Source organism: Diceros bicornis, chromosome 14, assembly GCF_020826845.1.
Source record: "Diceros bicornis minor isolate mBicDic1 chromosome 14, mDicBic1.mat.cur, whole genome shotgun sequence".
Classification (NCBI taxonomy): Eukaryota; Metazoa; Chordata; class Mammalia; order Perissodactyla; family Rhinocerotidae; genus Diceros; species Diceros bicornis.
In genome coordinates this window covers 65,723,946-65,749,770 of record NC_080753.1, presented here as the reverse complement: position 1 = coordinate 65,749,770, position 25,825 = coordinate 65,723,946, and the positions used below count along the sequence as shown (strand labels likewise).

At 38.1% G+C, this 25,825-nt stretch overlaps 1 protein-coding gene across 8 annotated transcripts in view; it reads right to left on the bottom strand.

Moving 5' to 3' along the window:
* The window catches only part of EXOC2 (exocyst complex component 2), a 200,110-nt gene that overhangs the window by 102,012 nt on the left and 72,273 nt on the right, over positions 1-25,825 (bottom strand). For all 8 annotated transcript variants that reach the window (XM_058555396.1, XM_058555397.1, XM_058555401.1 and 5 more), the window contains 5 exons: positions 21,321-21,401; positions 14,121-14,266; positions 13,905-13,986; positions 13,025-13,127; positions 7,628-7,746 (listed from right to left, as the gene is read on the bottom strand). In XM_058555396.1, coding sequence (XP_058411379.1) covers positions 7,628-7,746; positions 13,025-13,127; positions 13,905-13,986; positions 14,121-14,266; positions 21,321-21,401 — 531 coding nt within the window. The remainder of the gene's footprint in view (positions 1-7,627; positions 7,747-13,024; positions 13,128-13,904; positions 13,987-14,120; positions 14,267-21,320; positions 21,402-25,825) is intronic.

Genomic DNA, 25,825 nt, shown 5'->3' with positions numbered 1-25,825 from the left:
CACGGCACACTGAATATCACCTGGCTTGTTTCTCCTTCTGAAAAAAGGACAAATGGGAAAGAAAAATCAGACTACCACTTTGCCAGAGAGAACATTTTTTTTTTTTTTTGGTAGGAAGATCAGCCCTGAGCTAACATCCATGCTAACCCTCCTCTTTTTGCCAAGGAAGACTAGCCTTGAGCTAACATCTATTGCCAATCCTCCTCCTTATTTTCCCCCAAAGCCCCAGTAGATAGTTGTATGTCATAGTTGCACATCCTTCTAGTTGCTGTCATAGTTGCACATCCTTCTAGTTGCTGTATGTGGGACGCAGCCTCAACATGGCCAGGGAAGCGGTGTGTCAGTGCACGCCCAGGATCCGAACCCGGGCTGCCAGCAGCAGAGCTCATGCACTTAACTGCTAAGCCATGGGGCCAGCCCTGAGAGAACATTTTTTTAATTGCAATCATAAACTGGTAATTTCTTCTACTTTTCTCTCCTAAATCGACTTAATTCTATATACCCCTTATAGCTTCTAAATCTCAAAGCAAGTGAATAAATCCCACTAGAAGCATTTAAAAGCACTTCACCTTCTAAGGCCAATTAAAAAATACTCTGTAGTCACAACATACAATAGCACAGGTGTGTGGATCAAGCTGGGTTGGGTGATGGACGTCAGAAGGACCTCCGTCCCAGGGAGGAGGAGGAGAATGGAGGCAGTACTGCGCATCTGCACTTGCTGCAGCTGTGCCGCTCCTTCTCTTCCTTTTAAATCAACTTACTGTTCTGGGTTCATACTGTTATGATAAACAGTCAGGAGAGAAACTATTTTTTAAATCTCCAGAAAATAAACTTCATAAAAGAACCTTCCTAATGTACAACCTCATTATAACAACTTTAAAATAAAAATTGTAATTTTATTAAAATATTTAATATATGTTTAACAACACATTTTTACTGTCTTTTTAACCATGGAAATATTTTTATAGTTCCATAGAAAATTCAATGAATCTGCTGCCAGTTAATGGAGGTTGCAATTTAATCCAGCACATAAGAAAGTCTAACTAACCCTACATTATGGAAATACCAGAATTATATTTATTAACCCCACTAATTAAAAAAACTAATTAACTTTTGTACAAAAAGGTCATAGCTGTACTTTTTAAATCTCAAGAAAAATATAGTTTATATTGTGTAAATTCACAAAATTGTTCATAAATTGGTAAAATATAATTTATGCACGTATTTTATGAGCTTGAGTTGAAAATATAGCCTTTTTATATCTTAAGGCCATTGGACAAACATAAACATTTTTATTTCAGCAAGCAGTTAATCTAATAATCAGCTCAATGTTAGCACAGCCTCTATTCTTAACATTTTCTTCTATAATAGACCCACAACTGATGATTCAGAAAAAACCTTCCACGTGTGATATAGCAGCTGTTTTCAGGGAACCTGTGCCTCACGTAGACGTATCTCCTCCTGCTGTGTGACTACTGTCAGGACTCTACTGCTCCCACTCCCACTGGCCCCTGTTGTGCCCTATTCTAACCTGTCCTCCTGGGCAGTCCTAATTAAGCACATATCTGAAAGAGGGGAATAATTACTCCAGGAGCAGGCTGACGCCTTTTCCCTCGAGTTATTAGATATAACTAGCATATATTTTAAGAGTTAAACTCATTTTCAGAACAAAGAAAAAAACACCTTTGAAGGCTACCTTTAAAAATCCCGTTTGAGAATGTCAGTAGGGGGTTAACCAAAGGCTTTTCCTGACAGGAAACCTGAAGACTCAGTCTAATTTTGGACCTATTTCACAGGAATTTTAAGAGACGAATGACACTTCTTATAAGGTGGTAAAAGTTTTCCATGTGCAACAATTCAGGACACAGGGCTGCTTTGAATATAGGGGAACAGAAGCAAAATAGTGTACCAGTTCAGGCTGGAAAAAAACAACCAAACTCTTCCATTAGTATTTAAGCTTTCAAAATAAGTTTTTAAAACGTTAATCTTTATTCTTGTTTTTGTACCCTTTGTCTCCCCTTAGAAAAACCAAAAGATCACATTTGGGCTACAGGGGTAGGTCCTGGAAGAGAAGTGAGGAGTATTTGGGAGACAAACAGCCAAGCAATGTCTGAGGTATAATGGTAGCCTCCCATCTGTGTCCTAGCGTTTATAATCTGGAAGGCACAGTCTATGAGGTTCAGTCTCTGCTATTACTACAAAGTGCAATCCAGAGAAAGATCTAATGCAGCATTCATAAGAATATTAACCTTATTACCAACTCTGCTGACAAGTGCGCTTCATACACAAAAGAATCTTTCTTGAAAAAGGTAGCTTTTTAATGTAAGACTACTATCTCTGAAAATCTATCACCATTTTCTCTGAAGACCACAAGACTAAATACAATTAACATTTTTTCCCTGAACTACCATGTAAAGACTTTAAGACTTTAAAAAAAATTTTATACGTTAAATAGGTTTCTTAAATTTATGCCTAAAGACCAGCTTTACTTAAAAAGACACCAAGAAACCTTTTCCTGTCTGAAATATTTATAGTCTATCTATTTAAAATTGTACTTTATTTCACAAGACCAGCTCAGTTCTTAACCATTGTTCTGCCTGGGGGTCTACTTAAACAATTACAAGCACGTCTCTTCTCCAGTGTTCAAGTCCAAGTACAGATATTATAAGAGAAGAATTTACAACTCATTCTTTAGATTTAGAATGCAACAAGCTTTCATTCTGAAAACAGGTTCCTGAGACTACCTAAATACAAGCAACGAGGCTTTATAATGAAGTGCTAGAGAAAATATATGCATTGCCACCATCATATTCATCAAGTTCAGAAACCCTGTTTGATGAAATATTTGCTCCAATAATAGAAGACAGAGAGGCGTTGTGGAACTTGCTGTCCTGCCTCACTGGTCCAGAGGTAGTGCAGTCCGGTGGGATGGGGAGAAATCTGCACCACTCACTAGCTCTGCCCCTACTCAGGACATGCAGAAGCTGGGTTGTCACCTGGCTTCTCTGAGACACCTTTGTCACACGCAAAATAAATCTAAAGTCATCTATTGAACGAGACCATTTCCCAGGTTTCTTCCAGATCTAAAATGTCATAATTATTAGAGGATGACCAATAGAAAGTCCAAATGGTATTTACGAGACCTTCCCCATATTACCTTACATTCACCTTACATTTATATTATATATAATTAAGACACTCATAAATATCAATTGAGGGTGCATCATGAACAACCAGTCGTAGATTACATAAAAGAAAAATTGTGCTTATTCTCACCAAACTTATTAAGGCAAATATTTTCTATAAACACACCCACACATATATACACCTATACTATATATAATTATAATCCCCGTATAAATGTACATAAGTGTACAATAAAGAACATGTGTCCAATGACACATACACGCATGATGACAACCAGAAAAGTATCTAAATGCAAACTGGCCAAAGTGGACCATATTTTACTAATGGCTAATTCTTCCTTTCTAGGAAACACATGTTCTGTCTACATCTATGCCACATTTCATACCATTTGTCTTTGCACTGACTATCAATTAAAAAGCAATGATATCAACGTACTTAGAAAGATACTAGAGATATTAAATTGCTTCTGAACTTGAAAATTAACTGAATATTTGATGATATTAAGAAATTATTTATAATATTTTAGGAAATAATAATGGTCTTTTGGTTGCAGTTTTTAAAAAGCATATTTATCACTGAAAATTACATACTGAAATAATTATGGATGAAATGACGTGATATGCTTCAAAATAATTCAGGGTGAAGGAGAGGGAAGAAACAGGTGAGGGTATAGATAAAATAAGATTGGCTTTGGGTTGATAACTTTAATGGTGCGTACGTGAGAGATTATTACATTATCCTTTCTACTTTTAAGTATGTTTGGAATTCTCCAAAAAAAAATAATAAAAATTCCTTCTGATGTGAGCTCAAAAGAACACCAATCTTCCAAATAGAAGGCTCTCCAATGTTAGGATTATCTATGTTGCTTGTATTAGTAATATTTACTGACTATGAAAGAGGGCACAGTTAAGCATGTTCTTCTGAATGTGAATTAAAATATAACCTAAATTAAAATATAACCTATAAATATCTAATGATTTTAGGAAATTTACATTGTATTGTCATGAAATATGTATAGTAAGTTCAAGGAGCTATAAATTGTTATGTTTTTACTTCCTAATCAAAAAGACCAACGTAAAAGTTGGTGTTTTTGTTATGTTAGCTGATTACTAACATAACATAGTAATGTTAGCGCATTACTAACAAATGGATCCATTTAACGTACATTCTTTTAATTATTTCACAAGTGATGAGCAAGTTCTGCAACAAGCTTGGTAAGAGTGAATAAAAAAGGTGGGGCTCCAGTCACACATAACCTATTGTCATTTTTTTTTCCAGAAATGCTGATTTTAAGCCGTTCTGGGTGAACACCTATTGCAACACATCACATCAAGATGACAGGGAAGGACTCCATCAGGTAAAGGTGTCTCCATTTATCTTCACGAGAGATTCAGACCTTTGGCAATGGAATATTGGTTATCAGGTATTGATGTGACAATAAGATATATGAAATTTCCTGGAACTTTTCCAATTTCAAATATTCTATATGTTGTCTTCATAAATTATACACACATCCCAAAAATTCAAATATTTTCATAACCAAACTATATATAGTCAGATTGTTTCTTATAAGCATAAGTAGGAAACTCCTTTGTCAGACCATGTGTCTTGTTTGTATCTGGAGAATATCATCACTGTATTTATTAGACTCTTTAGTGGCGTGGGGATGGAGTAGCATCTACTGAGCATCTGCTAGAGATCTGGACTACTTCTTCTCCTTGCCTCTTTATCTGGATAATTAATACTTGTCATTTAGGATCAATGGAAGTATCACACCCTCTAGGAAACTTCCCCAACTAGACTGGGGTAGAATTTTATACTCCCCACTTCATAACACTTTTCTTAATTATACTTATGTGATAAATAAATACTTCTGTGATTTTTAAAAATATCTCTCTCCTACTAGACTGCAAGCTCTCAGACGTCAGAGCCCATGTTGGTCTTGCTCACCACTGTACTTCTAGTCCCGAAGACAGCCTCTAGTGCATTTATTATCAACCCTGGCTGTACCTGAATCTTTAGGTACACCTGGGAGCTTTAAAAAATACTGATGCCTGGACTCCACTGCTAGACATTCTAATACACTCAGTAGGAATGGGGTGGAGGCCAGGAAATGACAGTCTTTGAACACATACAGGGGATTCTGATGGGGAGTCGAGGTTGAGAGTCCTGCCTAATAAAGTAGACTCAATAAACAAAATGTAAGGCCCTCTAAATACCCCCAAAGACTACAGACTATGTATGTCATTTTCACTTGCTAAAACTATAAAATAATTAATGACATTAATAGGAATTTTGATGTGGCATCAACAAAGAGATATTTGGGTTTTCCTAAATATCGAGAAAAGAACAAATTCACAGCTGGAAAGTACTCAAATCCAAGCCAACTAATTCATGACAAAACTATGCCATAAATAAATAAATGTGACCTCTCCATTGTACCTCCTTCTGTGTCAGGACTGTTCCCATGTTACTTCACTTCCTCCTCCTGGAAACCCTGTAAGTATCACTATGCTTTATTTTACATAATCCATTTGGCATCTCAGGCCACTGAGACTGCATGTGCCGAGGTCACCACAACAGCCTCAGTGCTAACTCTAAAGGACACCCCTTCATCTTACTCTTCCTCTTAAAGCCCTTGCTGACCACTCCTCTCCTCTTTGGTTTCGGGACATCATACCCCGTTCCCCTCCTGGCCTCATGAGCACCCCCTTCTTCCTCTCCATTGCAGGCTTCTCTTCTACCAGCCCTGTAACTAGAACTCTTCAGGATACTGTCCTAAGTTGTCTCCTTTTTTCATCTTCTTGGGTGAGTGCATCAACTCCCAGGGATCATCTATACCCAGACCACATCCAAATCTCTTGCTCTTTAAATCCAACTGCCTACTGGATATTTCCACTTGCGTGTCAGACAACTCCAAATCACCCTGTCCAAACAAAAAAGAAAAAAGTCATTTTTCTCCCCTATGTTCCCTAACTCAATGTGCCATCATCCTAACCAGCTGCTGAGGTCAAACATCTGGGAATCACTCCTCACCCCTTCTCTCCCTCATTCTTCCGTTACCAGGTCCTATCAATTCTAGTTTCTGAACAGCTTTCAAATCCCTGTCTTTCTCCATCTCCACCACCTCCATCCACGCGAGGCGCCTGGACCACCAGAGCAGTCTCTCATCCAGCTTCACTCTTCTGGTCTGCTCCCTCTCATCCATTCACCACACGGAAGCCAGAGTCATCTATTAAAAATACGTCTCACTGGGTCTTTCCCCAGCTTCAAATGCTTACTAGCTCCCCCAGTGCCTTCTAAAGCCCAAATCCCTTGAAGTGGCCACCAAGTCCATCCAGGACTCAGCGCCTCCTAATTGTGGCCATTCTGATCATGCTCTCAGCTCCAGTCACACAGAATTTAGCGACCTTCTCTTGCTTGAAGCCCAGTGCACGTTTTACTTTCTCTTCTTGGAATTGTCTTTCCCTTTCCCCTCCTCTATTTCAACCAATATAGATTTCTTTCAGATCTCAAAACATGTGTCATTTCCTTCAGATCTTGGAATGTCACTTCTGTGACCTCAAAACTGCATCGGACACTGTTCCTAAGTGCTATCACGGCACTTGGAACTTCCCAGACTTAGAGAAGAGCATACTGTCTTCTACTAGTCACTCTCCCTGTTCATCTCCCCCGCTGTTTTGTAAGCCTTGTGTGAGCTGGGCCCCCGTTTGCGATACTGACCACTGTATCCTTAGCGCCCAACAGTGGCCAGCACATAGCAGGCCTTTAGTATTTGTGGGATGATAGAATTATGCAAACAAAAGTGGATAAACCTGCATGTGAATGTAGCTGCGACTTCTTCCTTCAAACTCACTGCAGGGCCTTTGCAAAGGCTGCTCCCTTTCTCAGGGTGGACTCAGCCCCACAGGCTACTTCTCATCCTTCTAATTCTCAGCTAACATGGAGCTTTCTCTGGGATGCCTTCCCAAACCAGCCATCTAAAGCATTCCCCTCAGAACTCCGTTGTTTTCCTTTCTATCACTCGTCACAGCTTTGTATTTGGTTAGTTACATGTTTAACTCCATGAAGCAAGGACTGTTTTACTCACCACTGTCTATCTCTACTTGGCCCAGTGCTTGGTACATAGCAAGGCTCAACATATATTTAATGAAATAATGAGTGGACTACTGCCATTTATCAAGGACTAATATCATTTCCACAACACTATGTTGCTTCCCACAAAAGTTTGTTTCCTAAACCAAACCTTTGTCAATACTGCCAGTCAGTCATAAAAATAGGCACATTAAAAGAGTTTTCTCCATTCCCTGTTCTGTTACTCACTCAGGTATAATCCTAACCAGGGGCAAAAAAAAAAAAAAAGACAGGTACAGATATCAAGAAAATTAACTAACCCTCCTCTTTAGTCATTAAGCATTTCCAGAATGTGCTATAGTGACAGTAAGGAATGGCATAGTGCACTGGAAGAGAAGAGGCTTGCCTTTCAGGTCTTGGACGTAGCCCTCTTTGCAGCTGTGCATGAGCTGGAGGATCCACCTGTGCTGCGCCCCGATGCACTGCCAAGCAGGGTCACCCGATGCATGGAGGTCGGACAGGTACCTGAAAAGGCAAGGCCAAGGCTGACCGAGCAGGCTTCCTCTGTACAGTCGTAAATGAGGACCAAAAGAAAGCTAGAATGTTTTAAAATCATTACTTTTTTAAGAAAACCTAAAATTTTATCAGTTAGTCAAGCACTTGTAAATATTAGTCTTTAATATTTACTTCTAAATAAAATATACTCAATTTTCTTTTCATGCAATTAACAAACAATAAAACTATATTTTTAAAAACTTTGGACTTTATAAAAAGATAACCAAGAAGACAAGGACCACTGGCAACAATCCTATATTCTTAGTGAGAATTTATCTTTATAATTACATTTAGTTCACAGAGTGTTTCTACTTAGTTCTCAGTCATTACAGAAAACACAGGTGGGAGCCAGCAGAGGACACCTGGTGAACATTTGTTTGATTTCAGCGGTTTTTGTATTCCTTTGTGTTCTGACACACGGCCACTAGATGGCAGTGTGACACTGTTTTCTATACAGTCTAACGGCTGGGCAGCAGCAACGTCAGGCCCTTTTGCTACATGAAGCGATTTGGTGAAGACAAGCACTTAGCTCTGAAGTCTAAACTCTAATTCTGTTTGAGAAAATATTTCTCTAGAAAATATAGCATACATGGGCATTTTTCTCAGTTTTTAAATAGTTCTTAAAATATTTAAAGTCTTTTTACATAAAATATCCAAACCCAGAGAAACAACTGAAATAGATTTTAGTGGGAAAATTTTTGCCAAATATTATTCAAGATTTGGCCTTTGGCTCTCACAAAAGATATAAATATAATATGTTAAATCCAAGTAATCAATTCCGAAAGTTGAATTTATTGTCTTTAAATTATTCTTAAACAATAAGCTGTCTGTTTTCCTGGGGTTAAAGATTTCTGTTCAACGATAAATTTTAATTAACAGTTACAAGCTGTGACTCTAGTCAAATCTCAATCATTCAGAGGTACATCTGATGCTTCTCTCCCGTGTTTCTCCAGTCCTGGTATTTCCTTACTCACAGCATCTCAATTAGCACCTAATTAGAGGAGAAACTTGTTTTTTTTTTTTGGTGAGGAAGCTTGGCCCTGAGCTAACATTTGTTGCCAATCTTCCTCTTTTTGCTCAGGAAGATTGGCCCTGGGCTAACATCCGTGCCCATCTTCCTTTACTTTATACGGGACGCCGTCACAGCATGTCTTGATGAGTGGTGCGTAGGTCTGTGCCTGGGATCCGAACCTGCGAATCCTGGGCCACCGCAGTGGAGCGTGTGAACTTAACCACTACGCCACCGGGCTGGCCCCAGGGGAGAAACATTTTGTAGTAAGTTAGCAATAACTAAAATGTTGAGAAGAAACCTGACATCACACTTAGGAGTTATCCACCCTGACCTTGACCTTTACAGGCTAACGGAGACGGCCTGGTTTCTGAGGACAGGTGAGTGTCTGATCATTCTGCAAAAGGGCCCCTTAACAACAGGGCTCACATGGCACAGGCCGCCGGGGACAGCCCAAGGGCAGGCGCTGCTCCTCCCAGGGACGTCTATTTACAGGCTGCAAAGAGGCTGTGTCTGTGCTGAGAGAACGACAAGTCAATTAATAGCCTCCCGGGAAGAAAACTACAATCTAACAAATTACATTTAGCTTGACATAAATAATTCATTTCAAAGCTTTCAAAACCCAATCTGATTCTTCCTCTCACACAAGGGTTTCCTCTTTTATTGTCTGGAACATAAATATGACAAATAGTACATTGTGTCATTTCTTTCCAAAAACGTGATTTTATTCCTTCTTGCTGGGGATAATTGGTCTCAGCACTCTCCTTAGACAGGTTTGTCCGCCTCCACATACTTCTGCAACACTCTCTCCTGACGCTTTCACTCATAGAACGTCCTCAGATTGGTATTAGCAGGAAAATAAAGCTTTTAGGAAAGCTGCTTCCTTTTAATTTTTAGACTACTGAACAGGAACATAGATGTCCATTACAAGGGCTCTTTCTCGAGCACTACTGTAAGAGAATCAGTAAGCTTTTTTGCTCAGTAACTTTTAAAATTATATGTCTCTTTAGTATGTTAACTAGGTCCTTACAAAATTTAATAATAATCCTCTTTCTATCGTTTTATTAATGGGTATTACATTAAAGGAGTTTTATAAAGAAAGATAAATTTGTTCTCTGAGAAATTCTACAGTGTTTCAGTTCAAAAGTATAACCTGTGCTAGGCTTTTCCTTGGTTAAACAACTTAATCCAATAAAATTTCTTCTTCTAGTACGTAGCTAAAAATTAAGTAGTTTAATTTCAAAGATCTTTGTTTAGAATATGATACGTTATTGCTATTTCTTTTAAAACTGCACATCAAAGAATACTTTTTAAAAAGGATTTTTTAGAGGGAAAAAGGTAAAGAATGTTAGTTACGATGAGCATAGGCTCCGTATTTTAAAATTTAAGAATCATAGTTTTTAGCCATATTCTGACATGATTTTTAACAATTACCAAGGACAGGATCACAGCTACATGGAAAGAAGTATATGAAACTTTGCTTCTTGCTAAAGCTACCAGCATCAAGGCAGAATAAGGAGACTGAAAATAATCACAAAGTCTGTAAGTAGACAAAATAGTGATCAAAAGTAAGACAATACAGTAGTAATGTGGTTTTCACTCAGACCGTGCATAACTTCGATTATGTAAGAGAACAAATAGAGACGTATTTCTGTTGATGATAAAGCTGCCTCTGCCCCCGAGTGGTGTTCACAGTACACATCATCATAGATTCCAAAGTCCAACAGACACTTGACCTGGTTGTGATGTTATTTTTTCCTACTTATTAATAATTAAAAACCTCAACTTAAACAGGATAACAGGGCCGGCCCTGTGGCTTAGCGGTTAAGTGTGCGCGCTCCCCTGCCGGTGGCCCGGGTTCGGATCCCGGGCGCACACCAACGTACCACTTCTCCGGCCATGCTGAGGCCGTGTCCCACATACAGCAACTAGAAGGATGTGCAACTATGACATACAACTATCTATTGGGGCTTTAGGGGAAAAATAAATAAATAATAAAAAAAAATAAACAGGATAACAGAATTGTTCAGTGTCTTCTCAAGACATCAAAAATAAAATGATTAAAAAATAAGTAAACTACTTGACATTCTTGTTCTTTTCCCCTTAAAATGTCAGAAAAAAAAGCATTTAGGGGGCCAGCCCAATGGCGTTGCAGTTAAGTTCATGTGCTCCGCTGCGGCGACCACAGGTTCACAGGTTCAGATCCTGGGCGAGGACTGATGCACCACTTGTCAAGTCATGCTATGGTGGCATCCCATATAAAGTAGAGGAAGATGGGCACAGATGTTAGCCCAGGGCCAACCTTCCTCAGCAAAAAAGAAGAGAATTGGCATCGGATGTTAGCTCATGGCTAATCTTTCTCAAAAAAAAAAAAAAAAGGCATTTAAATAGGCCATTTAAAAGAATCTTTTTTAACACCCACCATCTTTTAAATGATATCCAGTAGGTTAACTAGTTATAAGAACTGCACATTAGTTATCTATATAAAGGGCAATTCACTACATAAAGAAATCATACACTCAATACAGTTTACCATATTACTACTGGCAAATTTAATAGAATAAATGTAAACAGGTAAATACAAAGCACAATTAGTGAAGCAGGACAGTGGACCACAGACAATAAGACGCTAACTAGCTGTGTATCCTGGTCAAGGGGATTAACCTTCCCAGAACTGTTTCTTTATATCTTTAAAAAACAAAAAAAAAAAGGGCAGTTGGATAACTGACATGTTATTCATCTCCAGCTTTTAATTTCTACGATTCTGCGAGCCAGAAAAATTCCCCAAATACATTCTTTCCTACGGAGGCAGCTAAGAGAAAAGCAAAGAAAGGCTTTAAAACCAGACAAACAGGAGTCCTACACCCAGCTGTGTGCGCTGAGCAAGCAATAAGGCCCGGGACGCAGGTTCCTCACCTGTACAACGGGTGTAGTACACTGCCCCACGAGGCCGCTGCGAGCATCGGACACGAGGCACCCAGCGCAGCCAGCACGGCGCCTGGGTGCGCAGCAGACCTCGGAGTGGCCGCAATCAGCTTTAGTGCTCTCCACTCCTCTGGAAAAGCCTCCTCTCCCTTTCCTCTTCCCACACGACACGACATGCAGTGACAACAGGGCACACTCCGACTGTGCTCCTGCATCACTAGGACACAGGTCTGAGTGTGGAGCCTCATCCCCTCCACAACTACAAACACAGCAGCTTTCAGGCCAGACCCTCCTTCCACGCCTGGAAGTTCTTTTCAATGGTCACATGGTAACAACAGTCAAATCCATAAATACAGTCTATTATCATTTTATAACTACTGAATATTCAATAAACTTCACTAATTAAAGAGGCAGGGCATTAAGTTTGGAAAATAACAGTTTATTCTGAGAACAAAGGCCACATTCAAAATATGTCTGCAAAAAATAAAGTTAATATTTTTAAATCATAGCTTATAATTTATATGCTTTAATTATCTCCAAATCTTGGTATAAACACAAGATATTTATGTAATTTATTGACTACTTACTATGTGCCAGGAGCTGTATTAAATCCTTAAATGTATTCCTGATTATCTCTGCAACTACCCTGAGACATAGATTGTATTGTCACGCCCATCTCATAGACAAAGAAACCAAAAGAGAGAACTCCAGTGAGTCGTCCAATGGGACAGCCAATCACACTATGCTATACTGCTTCCTTCTAAGACTGTTCTCGTCAGACCCTGCGATGTCCATCGCTTTTAATATTACCGGTGGTTTTTTTTTTTAAGTATTCCCACTTTCTTTTCAAGATTAAAACCTTTCAGGATTTTCTGTACTGTTGTGCCGTGGCCCACTCTGTGGCATGAAGAATTTCCCACCCAGAGTGTGACACTGTTGCACTCTAAACCACACAAGGAGCCCCTGACCTGTGGCTGGTGGACGTCCACAGGGCGCAATACTCACACCATCTCGCCAGAGTAGGTAAGCCATTACTGACCAGGAGGAAGAAGGGGCCAAGTAATGAGGTTACTTTTCCTTCCCCAACTCAGGCAGGATTTTCTTGTCCTTAAAGAGTGAGTACTCCCAAACTGATTAGTAAACAAAAGAATTTTGGTGTCCTACACTAGATACTCCTAAATTTCTGCTATTTGTCCTCCCTTTCACCATTTCATCAATCTCCTAATTTCCCCCAAATTAGCTTTAAGAGTTAGATGATGTACCTAGTACTATACAGGTATATATAAGATTTGTCAAAAATTCTCGCAGGTTTACCTTATATAACGTTTTTGGTCATGTAAGGTCGATGGCGTCTCAAGCAATTTATCCAGAAGTAATTCTCTTAAAGCTTCAATCCGTGTTTCTACTTCAGCATAATCTATTAAAAAAGGAAAGAATATATAAGATTTACAAAGTGGAAATTTAAAATCAAATTGTGGAAAGCAGAACAGTAGTTGCCTTGGCGGTCCAGGCCCTGACTGAGAAGAGGCACAAAGGAACTTTCTGGAGTGATAAAAACGTTCTGGCTAGGGTGTGCGTTACATGGGGTGTGCATTTGTCAAACTCACTGACCTGTGACGTGTAAGGTCTGTGCATGTCACTGCATGTAAATTTACCACAATAAAAAATAAAATAAGTTTTCTCAGCTCTTATGGAATTCATTTACAAATTCTATAAGCCCTGTGATATTTCTCCTAGTTGATAAGGCATTACTGTAAGGCATATTAGGCTTTTCTTATTTTCTGTAATTCTGGCATTAGAGATCATTTCAAAAGTGGTTTAGTTTACGTTAAAGTAGGGTTAGAATTCATAAATATATTGGTCTTTTTGAAGAGGAAAGATTAAAATGTAGGTTTCCATCTCTATAAAATATCTGTAATTGATTCTTTCCAGTTAAAAAGGTTTTTTAATAGCATCATGTGTTAACGAGCAGCAAAGAATGTCCAAGACTAAACCATCCTCTATTCGTGGCCATTCATTTTTACTACATCTTAGTAGGAAAAGCTATAATGTTGTTTTCGAAGTAACTGTTTGCATTTTAAAAAGCACCACATAAACAAAAACTAAAACTCAGGTAACATTCTTTGCTGAATACATTCCACATTCTTCCTGTAAAAGGAAAGTAGAAGATCTAAAAGTAATAAACAAATCTTACATTTCTTGAAAACTTGCACCTCCGTTTTCCCAAAGAGTGACTTGGCCTTTTCATAATCATTAATAACCACATCATAATCACCCTTTAAAATAGAGAAACATTGTGGAAACTGTCAGTAAAGTATAATGAAGACATTTGGTTAAGATAAAAAACATCTTAACAACTCTCTAAAATTTATGACATCTATAACCATAGGTACATAACTACGCACTCTACCTTTTGAATATTCCTTTCAATATTTAGAGGAAGGTTGAAAAGAAACTTGAATCGCTGAAGCACATTGAGTGCATTTCTAGTGGAATCTGCCTTGTCCTTTCGACCTAATACTTCTTGAAATAACATGTCCGCAGTATTACTTGCTCCTATTTTAAAAGAACAAACAGAATGTAGATAAAACTGATTTTAATCACAAAATGTGTAACTGGGCAAAAGAAACAAAATGTTAAGACTACTATTGTAGCTTTATGTTAAAACAGATTTTTTTTAAAAGTTAGCTATACTGGAGATCTTTTAATGGTTTACTAAATACAATTTCCATTTTGCTTGCTTAGTCTTTTCATGTTAAGAATGGTATCCCATTAAATATAACCATATTTACCAGGCCCAAATAAATTCTCTAACGTGAACGTACATTTATTTTAGCTACTCTTCTAAGTTTTATAGCAATTCTGGGTCCTAAGGTTATTTCATTAATTCAGGTCATAGGTTAAAACACACACATACATACATGCATACACACATACATACTGACTAGTTAAATTATCTGGATTCAATATCTACATATGTGGTAATAAACAAAACAAGAAACACATTTTTGAGAAAAGTTATTCTACAAGAAATATTTTAGAACTAATCCTATTTCTTGGTGAAATTATCTCTTCATGTAGCCGGCACAAAAAATTACATAAGCAATTTAAAATGACAAAATTTAACATATCATTAATTAGTATTTCTTAAATCAGCTAATTCCTATAAAATTATACACAAATTGGACATTTTATGTATATACATTTTTTTTTACCTAAAAGACCTCAAACTATATGAATTATAGTTGTGCGAGAGTTGCTTTATCTAAAGCAAAATTTACTATGTACAAAAATAGTTAAACTTTTTCACCTTGTGAATTATTTTTAATTAGCCACCAGGAAAGGGGAGAAAAAGGATAAACTGTTTTCCGCTGTTTGATCGCTGTTCATAAAAAGTTTCTGCGTTATCTGGTCTAGTGACTGCATTTGAAGCAAAGACGAAGAAATGACCTCAGCCTCACTGGGTGGCGTGCAGGCCACATCTCCAGTCTACACTGTGGGTGGCCTGATGATGTTAAAAGTCGTCTTTGTAACAGAATTGTTTTATCTAAATAATGTTTAAATTTTGTTGAAATTTTAAAGGCCTGATATAAAAACTTTATTTTGTCAAGATAGCCGTTTTCACCACATGCTGTTTAATGTAGAATACTAAATCTCTAAGATGAGAAAAAATACATTCCTTTCTTGCCACCAAACCACACAATGGTGGCTAACTAAACATTTGAAATCTGATGAGAGTTAAAACTTTTTTTCGTCAAAGAAAATTATTATTATTTGTTTATCATTTAAAAATATAAATTGAGGCTTCATAAATGAATAGATACATAAATGGGATTGAATATTTTAAAAGGTTGATTACTTATGTGTGAGCTGTGGATGTTAAATCCCTAAGCACTTTTTTTTTTTTGGTACAATGAGGGAATTTGCAACAAAAAGTATAAAAGTTCAAAATTAGATTTTTCTCATCGTATTTTAAAGGTAATAAAAAAATACCAACTAATCATTTTAACTCCTCAAAAGTACAAAAACAAGTACAGGTAGAAAATCCACTTACAATTAAATTAAATATAAAGGTTTTACAGAGAAAAATTTATAGGCAGAAATTATAAACTATAAAATTATAATCTATACAGAAATGTATGTATAAATGGAGAATTTTAATTTTTGCACACGGATAAATTATAATTTTAATTTATAGATAATTTCTGTCCATAAATTATTATTCTGTTGTGAATTTTATGGCATTTACAATAATATTTTAGGAGTTCATAACTCTTTGATAACTGGATGATTATATCCAGTAATAAAATAAATGAAAGCAAGGAAACCAACATTTGTGCAAGCAGATAAAAATCCCTAGCAGCTCACAAAACGCATTTTATGTCTCTATTCTCTAGGGCCGCTAACGAGAAAATGAAACCACTACTCGGGTGTTGTTCACAGGCGACACGAAGTGGCAGATGAGCCATCAGTCAGGCATGGGCCAGGTCTCCCAAGAACAATCCTCCCAGCGCACCAACCATCCCCCCTCACTCCACCTTCTCACATTGAGAACATCCAATTTTAAAGCTGCTGGCAGGGTCTGAACATCCAGTGTGTAACCAGAGGACAAATCCAACTGGACCACATGGTCGTGAAAACCATAACTTTGGTCTTACACGTTGCAGAACAAATCCTGACTTTCATCTGCCCTGGGCAACCTGGACCTGAAACTTGGTCCTTTCCCCTCACCAGGAGACTGTCTCAACATCAGCTCACCAGACAGCGACTGTCATCATGCACCCCGAGCTCTAACAGCAATGTGGCTGTAATGACACTGTGGCTGCATCGCTGTAGCTGGGCCAACAGAGCAGTAAAATTTTCCTCAGTGTACAATGGGACATGGATGGACCTTGAGGGTATTATGCTAAGTGAAATAAGCCAACAGAGAAAGGTAAATACTGCATAGTATCACTTATATGTGGAATCTAAAAAAGCCAAACTCAGAAGTAGAGTAGAATGTTGGTTACAGGGCTGGGGGCTGGGGGAAATGGGGAGATGTTGGTCAAAGATACAAACTTCCAGTAAGAAGATGATTCTGGGGATCTAATGTACAGCATGGTGACTACAGTCAACAGTACTGTATTATACAGTTGCAAGTAGCTAAGAGAGTAAGTCTTAAATGTTCTTACCACAAAAAAAAAAGGAATTATGTGACATAATGGTGTATCAGCTAATGCTACAATGGCAATTATATTACAATATATAACTGTAACAAATCAACACATTGTACATCTTAAACTTACACAATGTTACAAGTCAATTATATCTCAATAAAGCTGGAAAAAAAAAGATAGTAAGAAAAGTCACTGTAGCCATGCACAACGACCAATCAAACTCATACCTGCCGACTGATCTTATATCCTTAACAACAACAGAAATTTTAATTGTGTCGAACTCCTGTCATCTAGAAAAATCAGTCACGTAATTCTAACAGTGTCTTATAATTTCAAGCATTTTATTTAAAGTAAAGATTATGCTTTCTCTTATTTCGAAGTGAACTTATTGGCCCTTTTCCTGGCACTGACACTTGAGACAGTCCATCACAGGAGTCATTATTAACCTCTGCTCTCTGCTTGGCGTGAGGATGGGGGGACGAGGGGTGGGAGGAGTTCCCTCCCACCACACACACACAACACAATATATCCCAGGAATAGGCAGGTTGAACGAGAGTAGAAAAGGAAACATTAAAGTACTTGGAAATTTAAGGTAACCTGAAAACGTATACTTAAATTCAAATTCAAACCAAGACCACAAAAGACCTAACAACCTGCTGTGTGTGTCTCAGTTTCTCTTAACAGGTTCCAGAAAAGGACTAGCTAGGCTGCCATCTATAACATAATGATATTACATGAACAGCATATTACCAACAGTAAATGCTTGTTTGCAGAGCCATGCCTGACACTGGAATTCTAGAGCACCACATAAAGGGCAAAGAACGGAATCCTGGGGTGAGAAAAGAGCAGAAGTCGGCTCACACTGCTCGCAAGAGCCAACTCTTTCCATCTCTTCTCAACTTCAGCTCAGTAATGTCAAGTTGGTAGCTTGAAAGCAACCATGATGGGAGAATTTACACATTGGAAATGTTAATATTAGGGTTAGTTTTCTTTTTTCTTTCTTTTTTTTTTGGAAAGTCAGTTGTTAAACATTTACCAGCGTACCACTGAGTAAAAGTCAGTTCCTTTTTCACAAACTTGACTCTTACTGATATTCTTTAGTGTTTTAAGTCCTTGGCTTTCTTCCTTTAATTTTACACATAGTAGTTGGGTGAAATCATTCAACTCCTGTTACTCCAACTACCATCTCTATGCTGCTGACTCCCAAATCTATATCTCAAGATGTGTCTGTGAGCTTAAGAATAATCTTTACACATATTTTTACTAGACATACAATAATTTTTTTATGAATTCACCCAACACAAAGAAGTCTTTTATTCTGAGTCATCCTAAGGATGAATTCCTGTTTTCCTGGGGGAGATCATTCAGTCAGCCCTTGCTGTTTTATCAAAGTGACCCCATGAGAGCACTCCGTGTGACATCCAGCATCATCCTATGGGACCAACTTCATCCCTGAGAGGAACCCTGAGGATTTCCCTTTGAATGAACTCTGACAGCTGAGCGGAGAGTAATAATCAGGAGCACATCAGCTTTCGGGGGCTTGGGGCATGGGAAAAGGACCCCGAGTCTAGACAGACGGCTGGTCAGGCTTCATCCAGAAGGACAGCGGAGAAAAGATCCCCGGGTGAACAATCAACTCTCAGACCCTCAGTTCATCCGCCTTTGGGAAGAGCCAAGGAAGTGGAATGAAGAATAAAGATGCCATGGAGGGAGAAAAAACGTTTTGGCATCTATGGGTCCCATATAACCTAAAAAGAGTTTTGGGAAGCCTTTGTGGGTGGCATAGAGACACAGTAGACATACCATATCGAGCAATTACTTGATGCTAGGTGCTATTCTAAAATTTAATATTAATTCTTCTAAAATCTTAATTATTCTAAAAATATGTACTAATTCTTAATTCATTTAAGCTTGCTTATGTCTCCATAAGACAGGACTATTTTTATCCCCATTTTATAGTACAGGCAACTGAAACACAGAGAAGTTATTCAACTTGCTCAATGTGACACAACTAGGAAGTAGTGACAACTAGAAAGATACTCATGGACACAACCTTTGGGAACCTCAAACTCAACACGCTATAAGTTAAACATGTTGAATTTTTTCCTCTCTATTCCTCTCCTTATGCCCCAAGCCTGCTCCTTCTCCCTCCATTTGAGGCCAGAAATCTGGAAGTCATCACTGACTACTTCCTTTTTCTTACTTCCCACATCAAACCAGTGAGCAAATAGTGCCTTTCTCATCTCCTTAACATCTCTCATCTGCCATTCACTCTAACTTCATCACTTCTGTTTTGATTAAAAGTCCTCAGCACTTCACTCTTACAACTGTACACTTCTATCTGGTTTCTCTTCTTGTCTCTAGTCAAGCTCCCTTCTAATCCATTCTCTATACAGATGGCAGAATGTTCTTTAAAAACTTCATAATATCACTTCCTTATTTAAAATCCTTCAATGGCTCACGAACAGTCTCCAAGATGAAGACAATTTCCACAACACGACATAAAAAGCTTGTCCTGAGCAGACTCCCATCTACCTCGCAGCCTCACCCCTCCCTTCTGTACACTGGCCATACTGGTTCCTGGGCTGCAGTCAGGCTCCACTCTGAAGCCGGTGCCTTCCCCCTCATGCTGCTTGCCCTGCCTGTATCCACTTAGCTGCCCACCTGCCAACCTCTGCTTGCCTGGCTACTTCCTACTCCTCCTCTTTTGAGGCTCTCACGACCCTCCCCTGATATTCTCTCCACTCCACTTTTCAATTAGGTGCTCCTTGTGCAGGCTCAAGATGCACCCAAGGATTACTGCCAGCAGAGTATTACCACACCACAATTTAATCACCTGCTTATTTGTCTTTATTTTGCATTAGATTATAAACTCTTAGAAGTAAAGCACAAGTTTTACCTTCATATCCCTGGGACAGAACTAACAGGTGCTCAGTAAACGCTTAGAGAACAAGGATTAAAAACCAGCCTCTGAGTCAGTGCCCAGTATTCTTTCTACTTAGAGGAGTGGTACAGTACAGTACAAGCCTCACTTTGCATGGTGCACAGGACCACACAAATGGCCGTGCAAGCTGAAACTGAGCAAACAATCTTAATTGGTAGGAAAATTACAGCTGTTCTGTGACTTTTAAAAGTTTCTGTTGAAATATTCAAAACTGTCCACATCCCCATTGTCAGCTACTTTTTCTGTGACTCCATCATGTTAGATTTGAATTTCACTTTCATCTTTGTAGGCCAATCCTCTCTTTCGATTCTCCATTTTTGTAAAATGCCATGTGAGTTTAGGAGGCCACACAACCACACGCTTTGCTGTCTATGCACAAACTGATACCAGGTGTGCAATGACCAGTCACCAACAAACTCTGAAGGAAGAGACGTAGCTGGTCACGACCATCCTGTGCATCTGTTATTTATGAAGTGATGTGTGGACTGAAGAGCTAGTAGCCAAGTTTGCACCTTATGCAATTATGGCTAATATACCACGGTAACTGACATCTGAACTATGGTGTTGGGGTCGACTGTATTTAACTGCCCTGTGGTAACTGAAATTCATGCATGTCAAAACCAGGCATGACAAGGCCCGTCTGCAGTTTAAAGCACAAATTTGGAGCCAGATTTATACATATAAATCCCAGCTCTGCCACTTACTACACATATGACTTTAGGTAACTCATTTAGTCTTTCTTGGCCTGTTTTTTCATCAGCAAAATGGAGATAGAACAAAGCTCATTAGTTATTGTGAGGACTAAATATACACAGAATGTTTAGAGTAATACCTGACCCTTAGTGAGCACTGCAACAGTTTCAGCTATTACTACCACCACTGCTGCTCTAACACCTGCACTCCATGTCTACACCTGCACTGTCTAATACAACAGCTACCAGCCACAGGGGACCATTTCCATTTAAAGTTAATTAGTTAAAATTAAATAAAAGTAAGAATTAAATTCCTCAGCAATACTAGCCACATTTTAAGCGCTCAATAGCTACATTTCCATCATCACAGAAGTTTTATCAGACAGCACTATTCTATACTCTTGGAATAGGTAAGAACATAAAAATGGATAAGTGAATTTGACATAAATTATTAGTCATTACTTGAAGATGCTTTTTCAGGATTTTGGTCAATGACAATCCTGCCTGCTGCCTCCACGCTTTTCTATCTTTGACGATGCTATTTATATACTGGTCTCTTTTATGGTAGCAAATTTTACTTCTTAAGAAGTATATTGGCTTGTTTTCAAATTATGATTTCTCATAAATAAAATGCAAACAGAAACAGAACATTCATTTTCAACGTTTTTATTCCCCTTTATGTTCATTAAATCATTACTATTTAGAAATAAACACTAAAATGCAACTTACTGTCTTGTTCTGTGAAATCAGGTCCAAGAACTATATTAAAGCTTGTTATTAAGTCCATAAATAGTTTTGGGTAATAGGACAAAACTTACTGTTCAGAACATTCTCCAGTTTTTGCGTCATGGATCCTTCTACTTTTTCCGTTCCATCCGCTTCTAGTTTTTGATGGATGGCTAGAAAAAAACCATCTAGTTAAAATGTAGCCCATTTTAATGGGTGGGAATGCATGTAATTTTTAAACAGCTTTAATAAAAAATGGTCATATTATTTTCACTGCTGGAAAGAAGCACAAACATGCAAAAACTGTGCACAAACTCTGCAAAGTAACCAACCAGCAGACATCAGTCTAGTCTAAGTTCCTCACAGCTTAACACTATTAAACTAGTATATAACACACATAGTCATCTGATCATCAAAGTTGAGTAGTAAAAACAGTTGAATTACACAAGAAAAGTGAGACTTAAGTAACTCATATCTTTCATATCTGGCCACAGGAAAAGTCATTCTTATTTCTCGGTTTCACCATCTGCAAAATAGAAATCAACCTCAAAATATTTAATGTTAGCCCTGGGATATAACATGGCAAAATACACATTATTCACGTTCTATTCATTCCATAATTATTTCCCTGGAGGTTCCCAAGAAATATCTAGTAACATCAACTGCAGATGTACAAATTATATTGGAGTTTTTTGCTATTATAGATACATGTCTGCAGGGTTCTGATAAAGATTATTAGGAAATCACTTAATTTATATTTACCTACTGAAGAGGGAAGGTTTTAACCAGCAAATCAGGCTTACTTAGGTGAAGCACTAAGAAAATTTTCAAAACAAAATGGCCAAATACAATTTCAAATTCCAAACTGTGACATAATAAAAACAGCAAGGCAAACATTAATTGAGCCATGACCATAAGCTAAGCACTATGATAAGTTTCTAGCACATACAGATCATCTTGTAAGAAGCCAATGTATGTTCTAATATTATTTCTATTTCATAGATGGGAAAACTATGGCTCAGCGAAATTAAATAAATTGACCAAGGTCACAAAGCCAAACCCAAAATTTGAACTCAAGCAGTCTGATCCCAGAACAAAAAACCTCACCCCATACCGTCCATATTACATAGACAGGCAACTTAAACTGCCTAAGCTTCTGTTTTCACATCTGTAAAATGAGAATAATAGACTTATTATGCCAGTTGGGAACTGCATTCAGTTGCCAATAAAAGAGATTTCTTTCCAAAATAATAGCTGCTAAAACACACAGGATTTTATTCTTTCACATATCTTGCTCTAGCAAAAACTCAAATACTCAAAACTCCACGGGTTTCACAGCCAGTACACTGAAGTTAACGTCACTCTTACACATTAGCTATTCTCTACCATTCACATAGAATGTCAAACTCTTTCTTATTTTGCCTCAACCCAGCAGCCATGGGTTGCAGATTTACGGGAGAGAAATAAAAAGTCTGTCTAGGCCAAAAAAAAGATGTATGTTTCTTTAATCAATTACAATTTGTTTCCCTTAACTCATTGGTTAGAAAATTCTGGGTCAAATTCAGTGCTCAAATGCACTATAACATAACATATTCTCAATACATGCTAACATCTATTTCTCTGCTTCTTTTAATTAGTTTCTAATCCTGATCTTGTCCTTTTTTGTAAAGCAACCTCAAATTTTGTTTGAAATTCTAAAATAAATAAACTGCTTCTCTGTTGAAGAAACACATTCATAGAAAGAAAAAGAAACATATTTCGGGGAAAAAATTAGCCACTAGATTTTTAATTGTCTTGGTTGATTCAGGAGTGAAAAGAAAGTTATTTCTTTAATGTTTCAAATTTGAATTATGTGGTAATGGTGACATACAATGTTTCCACATATAAAAGCCTAAACTTAACTTGAACTTGTTAAGTTAAATGGAAACGAACTTCCCTATCTTTAAGGAAAGGAGATAAAAATACCCAAATATTAAAAAGAGAAACTAGAAAGACTTCTACGTTCTGTACAACCAAATCTGCTCACACTACTTATTTAAATGCTGCTGTGATTTTCTGACAATCCTGGCTGCAAAAGAACACTCAGCACATGCTGCATTCTATGAAGCAGGAACTGCGTGTGGTTTGTCCAGGACAATAAGACATCACATCTCATAGTAGCCCTGCCTCGAACCCTACTTTCTAAGTCAAAATGAGCATTAAAGGAAATCATGCAACCACATTTTCTGTTGCTGACAAAACCCATCACTGATCAGCAGGTCAAGACGAGGTGAGCCTGGCTCCCCCCAGCTCAGTTTACACACCTTTTTTGCTGACAAAGCAGCTTCCTGCCGCCCATCTCCACCACAGCAGAGCCACTCTCAAGCTGTCAGCCAAGTATGAGGACCGAAAGACACTGGGATCTGATAAAGGCAATCCTATTTTCCAGAAAATTAAACCAAATAACCCAATGTCTGGTTCACTAGACCTTTTATTTTCTCTGAAAACATTTTTAAATAGTATAACTCAATAAGCATCTTGGTACATGATCACAGGTTTGTTATTATTTCTAATCTATTAAAACTTAAATATGTGAAGCAGTTGAACACTATAAATTTATATTTGGGAAACAAAAAAAAGCATGTATATAAAACTTCTGTTCAAAGAAAAATCAGAGTTGTAGAAAGACTGCCCATTGTTTCACTGACATTAGTTGTTTTATTTCACTCTCTAATCAAATGCAGACATCAAATTTGCAAATTTTAATCAAAAAACTCATAGTATCTGTTCACGCATTTATATACTGCCACTATTCAGTGAGGCACTAAGCAATGACATGTGTACACGCAGTATCTGCAGGGTTCAGCATCAGGCACACTGTGACCTCCATACTCTAACCTCTGTGTGTTACTACCCGCCTGTGTGGGACAGGAAGGTTCAAACTAGGTCAGAGATTGGCAAACCAGTTCTATAAAGAACCAGACAGCAATGAGCTTAGGCTTTGTGGGCCACATAGGGCCTCTATCATCGTTCTTCTGCTTCTCCTTTGCTCTTTTTTCCTGAATAACCCTTGAAAAACACAGCCATGTGCAGCTCCTGGATCGTATAAAGACAGGGCATGGCCTAATCTGACCCACGTGCCAACCTCTGAGGATAACAGTTACTAAAATAGGAGACTAGGAAGGGTTAGGGGGAGATGTATTAATAATTTGAATTTATAAAGAGCTTTTCAAACATTTAGTTTCTACTTCTTATTCTACCAAATTTTTATCAGAGGGCTAAATCATATATAAATTATATTTAAATTGGTTAGGTAATTTGTGAATCATTTCCTTCCTCAGTTACATTGAAAAAAAACCCATAAATAATAAACTAATCACAACTACTACATAGAAGACTAACAGGTATAAAGGATTATCACGTAGATAACTGAGTCCTAGATAACCAAACCTGCCTAGATTATCTTCATACATCAACAGACACTAACAACAGAATATGCCAAAAAATCAGTTATGGCTCCCAGTACCTGGAGTAGCAGCAATGAAGTAACACAGGAGGGCAGAACAAGCATGAACAACATGTGTTACTTTGCTTTGGCCTCTCTACTTGGGTATTCCTTACTCTGGTATATCATAAAAAAGAGTAAGTCACACAGTTTGGGCCCACAGTTCTCAAAAGGATCAAGTGATAATGCTGAACTTGCTACTAACAAACAAGTGATTGACTATACAACTGACAAGCTCAAGGCGCAGTCAGGGAAACGGTCACTGAAACAAAGGTGACAGTCAGAAGGCACTGAGGAACTGAAAAAGGCCTTTAAGGTTATGAGAAGCTCCACAAATATCACCGCCACATGGGAGGACTGGTGTGAAAAGGACCTGGTGAGAAGCCGTGGCTCATCAGGACTTCAAGGGATCAGAAGACAATGGCAGCGTGACCGCCATGGAAAAGTGAAATATGGTGCTGGGAATATTTTTGCACAATATAGTAGAGAAAAAAACTATTACAAACACACTAAGGTTAACACTGGCAAATTAGTTATGCCAGACACACTTCTTGTCAAGTTCTAATTAAAATACTCATGGGTACACACATGAAAAAAGGATACTGACAAGAGCATAAAAACCGAAAGATAAATAAAGGCCACACAAGAGGGTAACAGCTACTAACTGTACACCTGATTGGGATGGACTGAAACAAACATCCTTGGACTGCATATGGCATAGTCCACTCAATCCAAAGGAAGAACCAGATGGTAAGAAACAGAGCAGACAAAGGCATTTATTTATACTCTGTCATCTCTATCTAGCCTAAGTCTGTAACACAAGGGTAGCACACACCAGAAACATCTTCAAATTTTTTCATAACTATCTTCAGGACTATAGTTCTGCTCCCCCATCTTTCTCACCTCCAACAACTCCCTTCCATTTACAACCATTTAGAGACTACATTTCCCAGCACCCAGCATGGCAGGAAGCAGGAGACCAGCAGTAGCATCCTACTGCTGGGCAACTTAGCAGTTGAATGAAAGAAGGAGGGTGCTGGGCACCACACAGGGCAGCAGGGAGAAAGAGCAATATTTTACACAGGCCACTGACGGACAAACCATAAATGATAC